This window comes from Panulirus ornatus, chromosome 27 (assembly GCF_036320965.1).
Source record: "Panulirus ornatus isolate Po-2019 chromosome 27, ASM3632096v1, whole genome shotgun sequence".
NCBI lineage: Eukaryota > Metazoa > Arthropoda > Malacostraca > Decapoda > Palinuridae > Panulirus > Panulirus ornatus.
This window is the reverse complement of record NC_092250.1, coordinates 4130307-4149101: the sequence shown is the minus strand read 5'-3', so window position 1 is coordinate 4149101 and position 18795 is coordinate 4130307. Positions and strand designations below refer to the sequence as shown.

At 40.4% G+C, this 18795-nt stretch overlaps 1 protein-coding gene across 1 annotated transcript in view; it reads left to right on the top strand.

Annotated features, from left to right (window-relative positions):
- Positions 1–931: 931 nt before the first annotated feature.
- The window catches only part of CrzR (corazonin receptor), a 26162-nt gene continuing 8298 nt past the window's right edge, over positions 932–18795 (top strand). The window contains exons 1-4 of the mRNA XM_071677995.1: positions 932–2008; positions 10811–10994; positions 14114–14310; positions 17615–17751. Of these exons, the coding sequence (XP_071534096.1) occupies positions 1310–2008; positions 10811–10994; positions 14114–14310; positions 17615–17751 (1217 nt within the window). The 5' untranslated portion in view covers positions 932–1309. The remainder of the gene's footprint in view (positions 2009–10810; positions 10995–14113; positions 14311–17614; positions 17752–18795) is intronic.

Genomic DNA, 18795 nt, shown 5'->3' with positions numbered 1-18795 from the left:
GAAATGACTATTCGAATACTATGTACTCGAATACCCTTCGTCTCGCGATGGTGAGCAACGGAGTCTAAACCGGTCATTTCCCATCAGGCTCACACAGCCAGCAGATAGCATTTTACCGAACCTAACTGTACAACGCGGAGGTATGTGAATACGAACAAAGTGCATATGAACGCGCACCTTCATAGAACATACAAACCTCCAACAGCCAGGATCGAACCCGGGACCCCTGTGCAACAGTTAGGTTCGGAAAAATGCTATCTGCTGACTGTGTGAGCGTGATGGGAAATGACCGGTGTAGACCCCGTTGCTCACCAACGTGATACGAAGGGTATTCGAGTACATAGTATTCGAATAGTCATTTCCCTATTAGGGGTGATCATAGCCTAACGGTAGTGTTCCCGCCTGTTCTGTAGGTGTCTCGGGTTCGATCCTGGCTGTTGGAGGTTTGTATGTTATATATATATATATATATATATATATATATATATATATATATATATATATATATATATCCTCCCCTGGGATAGGGGAGAAAGAATACTTCTTACGTATTCTCTGCGTGTCGTAGAAGGCGACTAAAAGGGAAGGGATCCGGGGGGGGCTGGAAGTCCTCCCCTCTCGTTTTCAATTTTCCAAAAGAAGGAACAGAGAAGGGGGCCAAGTGAGGATATTCCCTCAAAGGTTCATTCCTCTGTTCTTAACGCTACCCCGCTAACGCGGGAAATGGCCAATGATATGAATATATAAAATATAAAAAGAAGTCAAGGTAATCATGGAGTAGCCTATAATCCGTTGCTATGGATGGTAAAAATTAAGTATACGCAAATGAAGCCGTTGCTCCTTTGTTATTTACGCTAACTCGTTAAATCAGGAAAGCAATTGGTTGTAATAGATCAATATAGCAACACATTTCTTTAATTCAACATTTATCTTTTCAGTTTTACAAAGTATTACCACTAAATCTCACTGAAGTGCTCGATACATCTAAGACTAAAAAGCTCATTAGGTGCTGAGGCATTAGCAGTATATCAAGAACTGAAGTATCAGCTTTAAGATGTGAGTGAATGAAATTTTGTAATCATACGGTGTCCTAAACTATATACTGTGTCCTAAACTATATATCGTAACGGGGAAATGTGTACTCTCTGGCGTCATCGCCTTTAAGCTCCAACTCTGTCCTCATTTTGACAGACATGACATGAAAATCATTAATAACCAAGTGATAAGACTATATAGAAACATGTGCAGCAGCTGTGAATAGATAAGATAAATCAACAGTACATGTGGCGTAGGCAATGGTGAACGATATATGAAAATAGACCTAAAAGTTATTGAGAACGCTTCTGCAAAGGCAGAGGTGGTGACGAACAGAATGATGGAGGAGACAATAGTCAGTCTCGGAGAGACGGAAGCAACTACAGACTGGAAAACTGAAGGAACTACTGAGTCACTAACGGAGACGATCCTTGAGGTGCTGAATCTTAACATATCTGGGTGGCAAGGTGGTGCGCTACCCGAAGAGCAGTGTACTTTCCTCGTGGAGGTCAACTATTCCCTACCCAATTTGACGTGCTTGGCTCATGCCCCTCAAAGAACTACGCAGTCCCAGATTCGTAGCATTGTTCTAGCCGTCATGGCTGTGCTTTCCTTGGTGGGCAACACAGCGACCATCGTCAGCATTGCCAGGGAAAAGAGAAGGTCACGATCCACAGTTTACACTCTCATTCACCACCTTTCTGTAGCTGACCTCTTCGTCACCTTCGCCTGCCTAACCACAGAGTCAGTCTGGACCTACACAGTCGAGTGGGTTGCTGGAAATTTTCTCTGTAAGCTGATTAAGTTCTTACAAATGTTCAGCCTGTATCTCTCTACATTCATTCTGGTTCTTATCGGCGTAGATCGATTCACCGCGGTTCGGTACCCGATGAAGAGGTCGAACACGCAGAAACAATGTAGCTACGGCATCATCTTTGCATGGGTCCTGAGCGGCGTCCTAAGCATACCACAGGTAATTCCCAATTTTTTTTCTTTAATAATATTATTCTAAGGTAAGTATCCTTCTCTCTCTCCCTTACCTCTCTTATGCTTGCATCTGACCCGCATTATTGGTTATCAAGTCCGATACCAATCTACTCTGGATCTAAGGAAAACTAACTTCAAGGGGAAGGGTATAGGATGGTTAGGGAATGTCTGAAAGGTAGTCTGTAGTTAGTGTGAGTGTGAAAGGAGAGGAAAGTATGTCCTCTTTGCTAATGTAAGACTTGTGGGAATGTGTTTTAAGACAGTAAGGGAGCGAGCTCCAGACTGATGTAGCTGAGAATATGCGAGTGGATCATGAGGCTTACGGAAAATTGAAACCCCGTTCATAATACAATACATCCTTATGTGACAGTGACTTAGGTAAAACTACTGGTTACTAGTTAATGTGACACTGATGGAATTTGACCGATCGAATCTCCGTTGTTCATAGGCTTGAAACGAAGAATATTCGATTACTTGTGATCGAATAGTCATTTCTGTATTATGGGTAACGTAATCACGTAGTTAGTGCACCCAGTTATCAGACAAATGGTAAGGGGCTCGAATTCTTGCTGTTGGAAAGCGTTATGTATTCTATGGAAGTGCGCGTTCGATGTATATCAACTAACTGTTATATTTCTCTCTTGTGATTCCCCTGATGATGTGATTATTACATGAAAGTGCACTTGGGTACTTATCGTGTTTCATTTTCACCCTGGACTCATAGGAATATATGCATATATGCATATGAACGCGCACCTTCATAAAATATACAAACCTCCAACAGCCAGGATCCTGGCTGTTGGAGGTTTGTATATGTATGTATGTACATGAGTGGATGGGCCATTCTTCGTCTGTTTCATAGCGCTACCTCGCTGACAAAGGAAACAGCAGTTAAGTATAATGATAATGATGAAATCATTATATATATATATATATATATATATATATATATATATATATATATATATATATATATATATATATATATATATATATATATATATATATATATATATATATATATATATATATATATATATATATATATATATATATATATAAGGAACGATTTCCAGACATTCCTAAGCATTTTTCCTATTAGGTTAGGTTAGGTTAGGAATCATTCCTCATACACATGTCTACATTCTGATAAATTATCAATAAAACCTTGCTCACTTTAAGGGAGAAATTTCTTATATCTTTATCAAACTTTTAAGACCATTTAAGATATTCACTCAACTTTACCTGTAGTGCTTCTGCTTTGCCTCTGTAGAAAGACTAGCTACCTTATAACGATGCACAAACAAAAGGTCTCTCTCGAGCTAGAAAACAAAAGCTTTGGAGCAAAAGCTCTCAGATCCATTAAATGCATCCATTTACGAGGAAGAGCTACAATAATACTGTAAAGGCTGAATAGGATAAAGATTGTAAGAAGGGAGATCTTCCTTAATTAAAAGGCTCGCTCCCTATGGTTCGCTGTGTAAAGGGACCTGGCATACCTCTTTCACACATAGTAAAACTACACTGGGGTACCTTTGTCTTTGTAGGGTAGTCTACAGGTATATATCTATACATATGTATATAAATGCACACACACACACACACACACACACACACACACACACACACACACACACACACACATATTTTTTTTAATTTTCCAAAAGAAGGAACAGAGAAGGGGGCCAGGTGAGGGTATTCCCTCAAAGGCCCAGTCCTCTGTTCTTAACGCTACCTCGCTAATGCGGGTAATGGCGAATAGTTTGAAAAAAAAAAAAAAAATATATATATATATATATATATATATATATATATATATATATATATATATATATATATATATATATATATATATATATATATATTATCCTTGGGGATAGGGGAGAAAGAATACTTCTCACGTATTCCCTGCGTATCGTAGGTGACTAAAAGGGAAGGGAGCGAGGGGCTGGTAATCCTCTCCTCTCCCTTTTTTTATTAATTTTCCAAAAGAAGGAACAGAGAAGGGGGCCAGGTGAAGATAATCCCTCAAAGGCCCAGATATCTGTTCTTGACGCTACCGCGCTAACGCGGGAAATGGCAAATAGTATGAAAGAAACAATATATATATATATATATATATATATATATATATATATATATATATATATATATATATATATATATATATATATATATTTTTTTTTTTTTTTTTTTTTTTTTTTTTTTATACTTTGTCGCTGTCTCCCGCGTTTGCGAGGTAGCGCAAGGAAACAGACGAAAGAAATGGCCCAACCCCCCCCCATACACATGTACATACACACGTCCACACACACAAATATACATACCTACACAGCTTTCCATGGTTTACCCCGGACGCTTCACATGCCTTGATTCAATCCACTGACAGCACGTCAACCCCTGTATACCACATCGCTCCAATTCACTCTATTCCTTGCCCTCCTTTCACCCTCCTGCATGTTCAGGCCCCGATCACACAAAATCTTTTTCACTCCATCTTTCCACCTCCAATTTGGTCTCCCTCTTCTCCTCGTTCCCTCCACCTCCGACACATATATCCTCTTGGTCAATCTTTCCTCACTCATTCTCTCCATGTGCCCAAACCATTTTAAAACACCCTCTTCTGCTCTCTCAACCACGCTCTTTTTATTTCCACACATCTCTCTTACCCTTACGTTACTTACTCGATCAAACCACCTCACACCACACATTGTCCTCAAACATCTCATTTCCAGCACATCCATCCTCCTGCGCACAACTCTATCCATAGCCCACGCCTCGCAACCATACAACATTGTTGGAACTACTATTCCTTTAAACATACCCATTTTTGCTTTCCGGGATAATGTTCTCGACTTCCACACATTTTTCAAGGCTCCCAAAATTTTCGCCCCCTCCCCCACCCTATGATCCACTTCCGCTTCCATGGTTCCATCCGCTGACAGATCCACTCCCAGATATCTAAAACACTTCACTTCCTCCAGTTTTTCACCATTCAAACTCACCTCCCAATTGACTTGACCCTCAACCCTACTGTACCTAATAACCTTGCTCTTATTCACATTTACTCTTAACTTTCTTCTTCCACACACTTTACCAAACTCCGTCACCAGCTTCTGCAGTTTCTCACATGAATCCGCCACCAGCGCTGTATCCGTGGGGATAGGGGAGAAAGAATACTTCCCACGTATTCCCTGCGTGTCGTACAAGGCGACAAAAGGGAAGGGAGAGGGGGGGCTGGAAATCCTCCCCTCTCGTTCTTTTTTAGATTTTCCAAAGGAAGAAACAGAGAAGGGGGCCAGGTGAGGATATTCCCTCAAGGGCACGGTCCGCTGTTCCTAACTCTTCCTCGCTAGCGCGGGAAATGGCGAACAGTATGAAAGAAAAAAGAAATGTTTCCTTGTTTCCTTGCCTATGGATCATGCAATCTAAAAATGATAACATACCATTATTTTCATTTTCTACAGTAAATTTGATGGAAGGTACTAAATTGTTAAGTAAGGGGAGAAATATATTTGGAAATTTTCATTTGTTGCCCAAACACAAAGAACATCATCTATATACCTAAACCAAATTGCATTAGTAGGTAAGATATCCTTTAGTGATTTTGTTTCAAAAGATTCCATATAAAGATTACTTAGTACAGGTGAAAGATGGTTACCCATTGCCATACCAAATTTTTGAGCATGATAATCTCCATTTCATACACAATTTTATCAATTCAATGGATGATATTCATTTACCTGTTGTTTCAAAGTCTCCATACAAACCCCCAACAGCCAAGATCGAACCCGGGACCCCTGTGCAAAAGGCAGGAATGCAAACCGCTAGGCTATGGGCCTGGCTAATAGGAAAAAACTATTCGAATACTAAGTACTCGGATACCCTTCGTTTCACAATGGTGAGCAACGGAGTCTATATCAGTTATTTCCCAACAGGCGCACATAGCCAGCTGATAGCATTTCACCGAACCTAACTGTACAACGCGGAGGTATATGAATACGAATAAAGTCTCCATACAAACCTTCAACAGCCAGGAGGTTTGTATATATATATATATATATATATATATATATATATATATATATATATATATATATATATATATATATATATATATAGAGGGCCAAGTGAGGATTTTTCCTCTCAAGCTCAGTCCTCTGTGCTTGACGTTACCTCTAGCTATCATGAATAATGCACCGAAACCACAGCTCCCTATCCACATCCAGGGCCTACAGACATTTCCTTGGTTTACCCCAAACGCTTCACATGCCCTGGTTCAGCCCCTTGACAACACTTCGATCCCGGAATACCACATCGTTCCAATTCACTCTATTCCTTGCATGCCTCTCACCCTCCTGTATGTTCAGGCCCCGATAACTCAAAATCTTTTTCACTCCATCCTTCCCCCTCCAATCTGGTCTCCCGATTTTTGTTCCCTCCACCTCTGACATATATATCCTCTCTGTCAACCTTTCCTCGATAATGCATATTTGAATATATATCACAAATAATCATTTATTCTTGTACGTTCACACACACACACACACACACACACACACACACACACACACACACACACACACACACACACACACACATTCACAGGGATACAGAAGAAGGAGTCAAGCAGAGAGTGCTCATCCTCATCGAGGGTTCAAATTGGGGTGTCTGAATGTGTGCGGATGTAACCAAAATGAGAAGAAAGGAGAGATAAGTAGTATGTTTGAGGAAAGAAACCTGGATGTTCTGGCTCTGAGTGGAACGAAACTAAAGGGCAAAGGAGAAGAGTGGTTTGGGAAAGTCTTGGGAGTAAAGTCAGGGGTTGGTGAGAACACAAGAGTTGAGGAAGGAGTAGCAATACTCCTGAAGCAAGAGTTATGGGAGTTATGATAGAGTGTACGAAAGTAAATTCTAGATTGTTGTGGGTAAAATTGAAAGTGGATGGAGAGAGATATGTGATTATTGGTGCTTACGCACCTGGTCATGAGAAGAAAGATCATGAGAGGCAAGTGTTTTGGGAGCACTTGAGTGAGTGTATCAGCATCTTTTATGCACGAGATCTGGTTATAGTGATGGGTGATTTAGATGTGAAGGTGAGTAATGTGGCAGTTGGGGGTATAATTGGTAAACATGGAGTGTTCAGTGTTGAAATTGGAAATGGTGAGGAGCATGTGGATTTGTGTGCTGAAAAAAGACTGGTGATTGGGAATACCTGGTTTATAAAGAGATATACATAAGTATACATATGTAAGTAGGAGAGATGGTCAAATGACGTAAGGGGAGTGGGGAGGAATGGGATGTATTTAGGAAAGCAGTGATTTTACGTGCAAAAGGTGCATGTGGCATGTAAAAAGGTGGGAGCTGGGCAGATTAGAAATGGTAGTGAGTGGTGAGAGGAAGAATCTAAGTAGTTAGTGAAAGAGGAAAGAGAGGAGTTTGGACGGTTCTTACAAGGAATGAGTGCAAATGACAGAGAGATTTTATAAAGAAAGCGGAAGGTCAAGAGGAAGGTGCAAGAGTTGGGATGAGATAGTATCAATAAACTTTAAGGAGTATAAAAAGATGTTTTGGAATGAGGTAAATAATGTGCGTAAGACAAGAAAATAAATGGGAACATTGGTGAAGGGGGCAAGGGGGAGGGGGGGAGGGGGAGTAATAAAAGGTAGAGATAAAGTGAGAGGGAGATGGAGTTAGTATTTTGAAGGTTTGTTGAATGTGTTTGATGATAGAGTGTTTTGGTCGGGTTAGTGTGGGAAGTGAGAGGGTCAGTGAGAATGGTTTGGTTAAGAGAGAAGAGGTAGTGAAAGCTTTGTGGAAGATGAAATCCGGCAAGGCGGCGGGTTTAGATGGTACTGCGGTAGAATTTATCAAGAAAGGGGTGTGTTGTGGATTTGTTGGTAAGGATATTTAGTGAATGTATGGATTATGATGAAGTGTCTGAGGATATGCGGAATGCATGCTTAGTGCCATTGTACAAAGGCAAAGGGGATAAAAGTGAGTGTTCAAAGTACAGAGGCATAAGTTTGTTGAGTATTCCTGGGAAGTTATATTGGAGGGTATTGATTGAGAGGGTAAAGGCATGTACAGAAAATTAGAATGGGGAGGAGCAGTGTGGTTTCAGAGGTGGTAGAGGATGTGTGGTTAAGGTTTTTGCTTTGAAGAATGTATGTGAGAAATACTTAGAGAAACAGATGGATTTGTATGTAGCATTTATGGATCTGGAGAAAGCATATGGGAGGGTTGATAGAGATGCTTTGCGGAAGGTTTTAAGAGTATATGGTGTGGGAGGTAAGCTGCTAGAAGCCGTGAAAGTTTTTATCAAGGATGTAAGACATGTGTACGAGTAGCAAGAGAGGAGAGTAATTGGTTCCCAGTGAAGGTCGGTGTGTGACAGGTTGTGTGACACCCAGCCTCTACACTGGTACTATCCCCTTCCCCCAAGATCGTAAAAACCAGCCTCTACAACAGCGCTTCCCCCATGACCACCACTCCTAGCCTCGACACTGCTCCTTCAATAAAAACTCATACAACAAACTCACTTTGACTGTCATCATTACTACACTAAGTATATACTCATCCTCTACAATAGCCACAGCACTTACCCTCCACACTGACCCCATCAATAATCCCCACAGTAAACCCAAACTGACTCCTATCCTGACCTCAGCTGATACTGTCGTCTTCCCTAACCATCAAAATGAATATTCTATCAAGAGGAATATCCACCATTTGATTATGCAGATTACCCTGTTTACAGTGACGTTTACCTGGAAAGGTCTACACTTCCCAGGCACTTTTTTTTAGATAAAGCAATATTACTAGATACTCAGTGCTCTTGGAGGGAAGCGAGTATGCAGTATGCAGGGAACATGTAAGGGGGAAGGAATTTGAGTTAGAAACTAAAGAAGCTGGTGACTGGTTTTGCACAGGTGTGGAAAGGATGAGGTTGAGAAAGAAATAAGAATAAAAGCAAGGTTATTAGGTTAAGCAGGGCATAAGAACAAGTTGATTGGAATATGAGTTTGAATGGAGAAAGTATGGAGGAATTGGACTATTTAGATTCTTGGGAGGCGACATGCCAACGACTAGAACTAAGGTAGTGAAAGTGAGTCATTATAAGGAGGTTGGGAGATGGGAATGTGTGAAGGTATGGTAGTCCAAACGATGCTGTATAGATGCGAGGGTTAGCTATAGATAAGGATAAATGGAGGCGGATGAATGTGCTGGAATTGAAATGTTTGAGGACTTGTGATTTGATCGAGTATGTAATAAAAAAGTGAGAGAGAGAGAGAGAGGTGTGGTAATAAGAATGCTGTTGAATGAGCTGAACAGGGTGTGCTGAAATGGTGTGGAACATATAGAGAGAATGAGTGTTGGGTGGTTGAAAAAAGGATGTATGCGTCAGTATAGGGGACAAGGAAAAAGCGGAAACTAAACTGGACATGGAAGGATGGAGTGAAAAGTATTTGAAGTGACCGGAGCCTGATCATGGTGGAGGGTGAAAGGCGTGCACAGAACAGAGTAAAGTGGATCGATGTGGCACACGGGGAACAATGTGCTGTCTGTGGACTGACCTGAACCAGGGAAAGCATGAAAAGGTCTGTGGGGCCTGTTTGTGGAGAGGTGTAGCTGTCTCGATACATTGCACATGAAAGCTAGAGAATGGACGTGAACGAATGCGGCCTTTATTTGTCAATGCTTGGCCTTACCTCTGTAACGCAGGGTATATATATATATATATATATATATATATATATATATATATATATATATATATATATATATATATATATATATATATATATATATATATATATATATATATATATATATATATATATATATATATATATATATATATATATATATATTGCAAGAGGTCACAGGGGTGCACGTCATTTTGTATATGCATAAAACCACTAAAAAAAAGAGACGTAGCTAAGACGTCATTGGTAAACATGTGTTAACGGATGGTGGTGTTTGCGCTCGTGTGGTACGGATCTGGCATCATGCCTGTCATAAGATTTTAGTTATGTGGACAAGAAAGGGAACTTTTGACATATTTTATCTACAACAATGCTATCCAGTTTGTATATACCTTCACTAATATCAATGTTACAATTCCTTGTGTATTTAGAACATTCAATGATATTTCTCGCGGTAAAAGAGTTACAGTTCATAAATGAATTGGCATTACTGCGGTCAATACAGTGGGCATAATTTTACCATGATTAAACAAAGCATTTGATTTTTGTCCTGTTCTTATAATGGTGTGGAAGAAGAAAGTTAAGAGTAAATGTGAATAACAGCAAGGTTATTAGGTACAGTAGGGTTGAGGGTCAAGTCAATTGGGAGGTGAGTTTGAATGGAGAAAAACTGGAGGAAGTGAAGTGTTTTAGATATCTGGGAGTGGATCTGGCAGCGGATGGAACCATGGAAGCGGAAGTGGATCATAGGGTGGGGGAGGGGGCGAAAATCCTGGGGGCCTTGAAGAATGTGTGGAAGTCGAGAACATTATCTCGGAAAGCAAAAAAAAAAAAAATATATATATATATATATATATATATATATATATATATATATATATATATATATATATTTTTATGTATATATTTCTTTTTTTTTTTTTTTAATTTTCCAAAAGAAGGAACAGAGAAGAGGGCCAGGTGAGGATATTCCCTCAAAGGGGGTAGCGCCTCTCAAATCTAAGACCATGTACACAAAACCGTATGACATGCTAGCGAATGCTGTAGACATTACAGGTTAACCCGTTTTCTATCGTCAGGTCCTGGTGTTCCACGTAGTGAAGGGTCCCTTCTACGAGGAGTTCTACCAGTGCGTCACCTACGGCCTCTTCTCTCCCGCCTGGCTGGAGCAGCTTTACGCCATCTTTAGCCTTGTCTGCATGTTCGTCTTGCCTCTACTCATACTTCTAGTCACCTACGTCTCCACCTTCATCACCTTACACAGTAAGCGAAAAATGTATCCATTTCCACCTGGTGCGGTACATGAGCAAGTTCATCCAAATGATCCGACACACAAGTAACGATTGTCAGACGGTCGCTATTTGTGTCGTTTCTTCTTTTGTCGTTTTACTATATAATAAACGATTATAAGCACACTAGTGTTTATTATGGAAATACACGTAAGAGTAGCAGAAGTTATCACTGATCTCATTTCTTACAATACAGAAGTTACAGTACATTCGTTTACCAAAATCTGTTATTAGTCGAATGCGACTAGGATAATCCCTGTAAGGTTTTACTTATGCTTTGATATACTTTCAGCATTACAAAACAGATTGATTTAACTTCATACCTCCTTCAACAGATGATGCCAAATCTTATACATAGATCTTATTTCAAACGCTTGCATTTACAGACTACAAAAGTCATTGCCAACACTGGCGGCAATATTTCTTTCGTTATAATGAAACATTGCCTCCTCGCCTCACCGATAGATGTTACCACAATCAGTGATGCCGAGTTGGTAGGGGTATGCGTCATATATGAGAGTATGACTGTAAAGTTAAAGCAGGAGGTCAGGAAGGTGTAAGAGCTAAAAGATACGACCAATAAGATTTAGGGTGAGCGAGTATCAGTAAACTTCAGGGAAAATAAGATAGCTTCGAAGTGTACAGATGATGTGAGAAAACAAGAGAACATGAAGGAGCATCGGTGAAGGTGGCAAATTAGTGGTAACAGGGAGTTAGGAGGTGAAGAGGAGAGGAAGGAGTATCTTGAAGGATTATTGAATGTGCGTGATGATAGGGTGGCAGATGTATGGTGCTTTGGTTGCGGTGGTACGCGAATTCAGAGTCGTAGAGAGTGCTGTGGTGAAGAGAGAAGAGGTAGTGGAAACCTTACGTGAGATGAAATGTGATGAGGCAGCTGAAATTTCTTAAGAAATTAGGGGTTGTTGCTGATTGGTTAGTTAGGATTTCATTGTATTTATGAATAATGGTGAGGTACCTGAGGATTAGTTCAATGCATATTTCGGGCCATTGTATAAATTCATGTTCAATCTTTCTAGTTTTAGCAGAGACAGCACGGACAATTTAATACCCTAATAAAGAACATTTCATTACCGATATATATATGTATATATATATATATATATATATATATATATATATATATATATATATATATATATATATATATATATATATATATATATATATATATATATTCCTATGAGTCTACGGGGAAAATGAAACACGATATATGGGTGATCGGGGCCTGAAAATGCAGGAGGGTGAGAGGCGCGCAAGGAATAGAGTGAATTGGAAGGATGCGGGATACCGAGGTCGACATGCTGTCAGTGGACTTAACCAGGGTATGTGAAGAGTCTGGGGTAAACCATTGACTGCTCTATGTGTGTGTGGTGTGTGTGTGTGTGTGTGTGTGTGTGTGTGTGTGTGTGTGGTGAATGGGAGGTGGAGGTAAGAGAAGTTGGGTAGGGGATACGTTAAGGTTCATGTGATGTGACAGTATGTATCCTTCTGATCCCCTTAGGGGAACACTCTTGTGATCTATCTGGGGAGGTCGCAGCTTTAGATGACGTTACAGGGGATGGTCACACACTGCTTCACAGGCTAACCTTCAAGTGACTGTGATCATGATGTTCGACTGTATGTTGATCGTTGCGGCTCTGTCAAGTAAGTGAACAGCTTTCAGTACTTAAAGGCGCCGCTAGTCCGTATTTCTCGCGATAATAGAGTCGTTTCTTGTCATATCATCGGTAATAGGGGCATAATATGCTCCTACAACTGGTGCTGCATCAGTGGTCTCCTGTCCAGGTGATATATGATACGTCACCCAAAGGTAAATCTAGTGTGTCCTATGTTCCATATGTTTTAGGGAGGGAGCACAGTGCCCAGTTCTACAGCGGTGATAGTGAACTGATCTCGGGTAGGAAAACATAGTACTCGTGGTCTCTGCTAGACCGAAAACTGCAGAGGATACGGTAGGTCCATATCGGTGCTAGCGGCTCGAACACCAAATTTAGTGCCATCGTGATGAAACCTTTGGAACAGCACGAGTCACCACACAACTGGAGCAGCATAGCATCATCCTCTGTCTGTAATGTCGGAACACATTCACTTCGTTATGTGACTCTCAGAATTCAGTCTATGAAGAATGTTGAATGTTAAAAGAAATTCATTAAAAAAGTCTTCATTTGGATTAAGGCAAATTCCAATCGTCAGTATATATTAAATTACATTAGCTTAATCTTCAGCTTTTGTACGATGGATATCATGTATCTCTTTGTGTTAAACCCCCTGTCTATCTCTCTGTTGGGCTATTGATTTTGACAAAAAATTTGACAGATGAATGAAAGAATCAATTTATGGTAAAACCCATAACAGTAGGTAAACTGGACCCATTTTCCAGGACATGAAAAGTCCTTTGTCAATCAACCTCTGAGGGGGAGAAGGAGGGAGGTGGTAGAGCACCCACGTCTATGCATTCATGAAGAGGAAATTGGATCCACAAAGCCGTGAAACATTCCCTTTTGGTTTTCCTACAGTGAAAGTAAAAATCTTAAATGAAATGAGCTACAGTTATTCCAGTGAAGATAGGTCTTACATCTTCACCCACAGTAAACACTTTTTTCTGTAAATCTTATGGTTAACTCAGCTGTTGTCATTAATGATCTAGTTACCGGTAAAGTCCAGTTACGGATTTTCTTTTATTCATTTCTTTGTTAACAGCAGACAAACAAAACTGAAACTCGGTGATATGCTCATGTATATGCTCGTTTTTGTGAGCAAATCAGAACCTACGTTTTTTGTGCATGTTTGTATGTGTGCACAGTTTTTTGCGGAGACGCATCTTGTAAACCTTCCCAATCTATCATAGAAATGTTTAAACTTTTGTATGTTAAAATCGCCGGGAGAAATGGCTCTCCCATGCTTTTAAGCTAAACGTTTTAAGATATAACCCATTAAGATCTCTTGCTCCTCCTGGTATATAACCCATTAAGATATCTTGCTCCTCCTGGTATATAACCCATTAAGATATCTTGCTCCTCCTGGTATATAACCCATTAAGATATCTTGCTCCTCCTGGTATATATCCTAAAGAGAGCGAGAAGGTCTTCAGAAGCGAACGAACGACGCTAGGGAACACCTGCCCAGAGTTCAACCGGCGGCGGCTTCTTAGAAAAGCCAAGATGAGGGCGTTGAGGATCTCGGTGGTGATCGTGCTAGCGTTCGTTATTTGCTGGACGCCCTACTATATGATGATGATCATCTTCCTGTTCACCACGGTAGCGGAAAATGTGAGTATGAGGATTGATGGTTTCATTTTACGAATGGTCTCATATTCCTTGAAGTGAAGGATTTATCTAATGCAAAGTGCAGAGAAGTGTCATCATCCTTTGAGCATACGTTGATTAGAATAAAGGTGGTGATTAGATATCTGTTGCTATCTTCCTTTTCGAATTAATGAATAAGAAAATGATTGTGGACGAAGGTGATAGTGAACCAAGTGTAATGTTTGCGTGTTGCTTGGTGTTCATATCAAGATGTGGTTGCATGCCAGTAACCTCTACCCAAATCGGACAGCCTGGCACTTGCCAATTTGAAACATTTGAACATCAGCAGCTCTGGAGAGGTTCCTCTGTCAACACTCGTACTGTCCTAGTACTGTATATCCTAAAGGTGAAAATTTTTTGTAATGTTTTAAGTATCCTTAGCAATGTCCCTAACCAATGCATTTTACCCTAGGAAGACTTATTCAAGTGAGGTATCCACATTTCTATATTTGCAATATTTCGATTTTAAGCAACGTGTGTCCTATGACCATCGAGTGAGAGGCTGGAGAAAACTAGTGGAAAAATTACAGTGACCATGTACCTAGATGTATCATCTACCATTATGTTTGGTTTATATATATATATATTCTTTCTTTCTTTTAAACTATTCGCCATTTCTCACGCTAGCGAGGTAGCGTTAAGAACAGAGGACTGGGCCTTTTTTGGAATATCCTCAACTGGCCCCCTCTGTTCCTTCTTTTGGAAAATCAAAAAAAAAAAACGAGAGGGGAGGATTTCCAGCCCCCCGCTCCCTCCCCTTTTAGTCGCCTTCTACGACACGCAGGGAATACGTGGGAAGTATTCTTAATCCCCTATCCCCAGGGATAGACTGGTTGGGGGTGACTGTGTTGTTGACTGGTTGGTAAGGTTATTTAATGTATGTATGATTCATGGTGAGGTGCCTGAGGATTGGCGGAATGCTTGCATAGTGCCATTGTACAAAGGCAAAGGGGATAAGAGTGAGTGCTCAAATTACAGAGGTATAAGTCTGTTGAGTATTCCTGGTAAATTATATGGGAGGGTATTGATTGAGAGGGTGAAGGCGTGTACAGAGCATCAGATTGGGGAAGAGCAGTGTGGTTTCAGAAGTGGTAGAGGATGTGTGGATCAGGTGTTTGCTTTGAAGAATGTATGTGAGAAATACTTAGAAAAACAAATGGATTTGTATGTAGCATTTATGGATCTGGAGAAGGCATATGATAGAGTTGATAGAGATGCTCTGTGGAAGGTTTTAAGAATATATGATGTGGGAGGATAGTTGTTAGAAGCAGTGAAAAGTTTTTATCGAGGATGTAAGGCATGTGTACGTGTAGGAAGAGAGAAAAGTGATTGGTTCTCAGTGAATGTAGGTTTGCGGCAGGGGTGTGTGAGGTCTCCATGGTTGTTTAATTTGTTTATGGATGGGGTTGTTAGGGAGGTGAATGCAAGAGTTTTGGAAAGAGGGGCAAGTATGCAGTCTGTTGTGGATGAGAGAGCTTGGGAAGTGAGTCAGTTGTTGTTCGCTGATGATACAGCGCTGGTGGCTGATTCATGTAAGAAACTGCAGAAGCTGGTGACTGAGTTTGGTAAAGTGTGTGAAAGAAGAAAGTTAAGAGTAAATGTGAATAAGAGCAAGATTATTAGGTACAGTAGGGTTGAGGGTCAAGTCAATTGGGAGGTAAGTTTGAATGGAGAAAGGCTGGAGGAGGTAAAGTGTTTTAGATATCTGTGAGTGGATCTGGCAGCGGATGGAACCATGGAAGCGGAAGAGAATCATAGGGTGGGGGAGGGAGCGAAAATTCTGGGAGCCTTGAAGAATGTTTGGAAGTCGAGAACATTATCTCGGGAAGCAAAAATGGGTATGTTTGAAGGAATAGTGGTTCCAGCAATGTTGTATGGTTGCGAGGCGTGGGCTATGGATAGAGTTGTGCGCAGGAGGGTGGATGTGCTGGAAATGAGATGTTTGAGGACAATATGTGGTGTGAGGTGGTTTGACCGAGTAAGTAATGTAAGGGTGAGAGAGATGTGTGGAAATAAAGAGTGTGGTTGAGAGGGCAGAAGAGGGTGTTTTGAAATGGTTTAGTCACATGGAGAGAGTGAGTGGGGAAAGATTGACCAAGAGGATATATGTGTCAGAGGTGGAGGGAACGAGGAGAAGTGGGAGACCCAACTGGAGGTGGAAAGATGGTGTGAAAAAGATTTTGAGTGATCGGGGCCTGAACATGTAGGAGGGTGAAAGGTGTGCAAGGAATAGAGTGAATTGGAACGATGTGGTATGCCGGGGTCGACGTGCTGTCAGTGGATTGAACCAGGGCATGTGAAGCGTATGTGGTAAGCCATGGAAAGTGTGTGAGGCCTCGATGTGGAAAGGGAGCTGTGGTTTCGGTGCATTATACATGACAACTAGAGACTGAGTGTGAACGAATGTGGCCTTTGTTGTCTTTTCGTAGCGCTACCTCGCGCACATGCGGGAGGAAGGGGGTTGTCATTTCGTGTGTGGCGGGATGGCGACGGGAATGAATAAGGGCAGACAGTATGAATTATGTACATGTGTATATATGTATATGTCTGTGTGTGTATATAGATGTATACGTTGAGATGTATAGGTATGTATATGTGCGTGTGTGGATGTGCATGTATATACATGCATATGTGGGTGGGTTGGGCCATTCTTTCGTCTGTCTCCTTGCGCTACCACGCTAACGCGGGAGACAGCGACAAAGTATGATAATAAAAAATTTATATATATTTCTTTTTTTCATACTTTTCGCCATTTCCTGCATTAGCGAGGTAGCGTTAAGAACAGAGGACTGGGCCCTTGAGGAAATATCCTCACATGGCCCCCTTCTCTGTTCCTTCTTTTGGAAAATTAAAAAAAAAAAAAATGATAGGGGAGGATTTCCAGCCCCCCGCTCCCTTCTCTTTTAGTCGCCTTCTACGACACGTAGGGAATGCGTGGGAAGTATTCTTTCTCCCTTATCCCCAGGGATCCCCTACATATATATATTTATATACATATATATATATATATATATATATATATATATATATATATATATATATATATATATATATATATATATATATATATATATATATATATATATGCGTGTGTGTGTGTGTGTGGTGTTCTTAGGAGTAAAGACATGGTATATACATGTATGGTTGAAAGACGAGGCAACACGAGTGTAAGGTAAGATTCTCTAAGTGTACCAAACAAATAGTAATAACACACCCATACTTCAGCTGTAGCAAGCAATAATGATGCATTTGTTATCTTCATCACCAGGTGGAGGAGGAGCTCTTGTCTGGCATCTTCTTCTTCGGCATGTCCAACAGCCTTGTTAACCCCATCATCTACGGAGCCTTCCACCTGTGCCATTGTCACAAGCGCAAGTCATCCTTCAACCTAATCCTCATCAACAGGTAGGTACATATCAACCCTGGGATCATTCCCTATGTTATCATCATCGTCATCATCGGTGTCGTTGTCCTTTCTAGATAGTAAGATCACCGTCATCATCATAATTTTCTTCTCCGTTGTCATCACTACCATCATCATCATCATCATTAGTGATATAGAAAGGTGCCTGTTTTCTGAAAAAAAAAAAAAAAAAGAGTAGCGCATAAGGATCTCAAAGTGATAGAGTAAGGTATGTAAGATACTGAGAGACTTATACAAAGTCAACTTCAGTATCAGGCGTATATTGCCCAAAATTGCATAAGAAACCCTATGAAGCAAGATGGTCATATGTCAGCCCAAAGGTAACTTCGTTTAAGACAACGAAGCGATGGCAAAAAATCTTAAATATTTTTCTTTTTCAGCCGTATTCATGATCGAAGATACAAATGATGTCCCGAATCCAGTTCCACTGATGAGAGCTGAGCGTTTTGCACCATAAGATGCAAGTTGAAGACTCAGTAGCAATAGATTAGATGGAAGTCAAGAAAACGTTATGTCATGTTAAGTTTTATCAGAAGACAGTGAAAGAGGCGAAAAATGATGGTTAAGCTCTTGAATGATCTTTTCAAGAAGGAACTTACTTAGGGAGAATTTATCAGAGGAATGGAAGTATGTCGTTGTAACACGGATATTCAGAAAAAGATAATAGAGTCACTGCCCTGATGTTGTTGTCCACTTACTGTAACGTCTTTAGCTGGAAAACTTCTGAAAAACATCATTTGAAACCAATGTATAAGCCATTTAGAGAAGCATCTATCAATATACGATTATCAGCATGATTCTCGACGAAATCGCTCATGTTTGAAAAAAATCTTGATGTCTTTTATGATATAAATAAACATTAAATGATTAAAGTAATACAGCTTATGTCATTTCTAGATTTTCAAATAGCGTTTGATAAAGTTCCGCATCAAAGGTTACTAGCAAAATCTAAGACTCATGGTACAGATGGGGTTCTACTTCGATGGTAGGAAATAGGTTGACTAGCTTCTGTAAACAAAGCATGA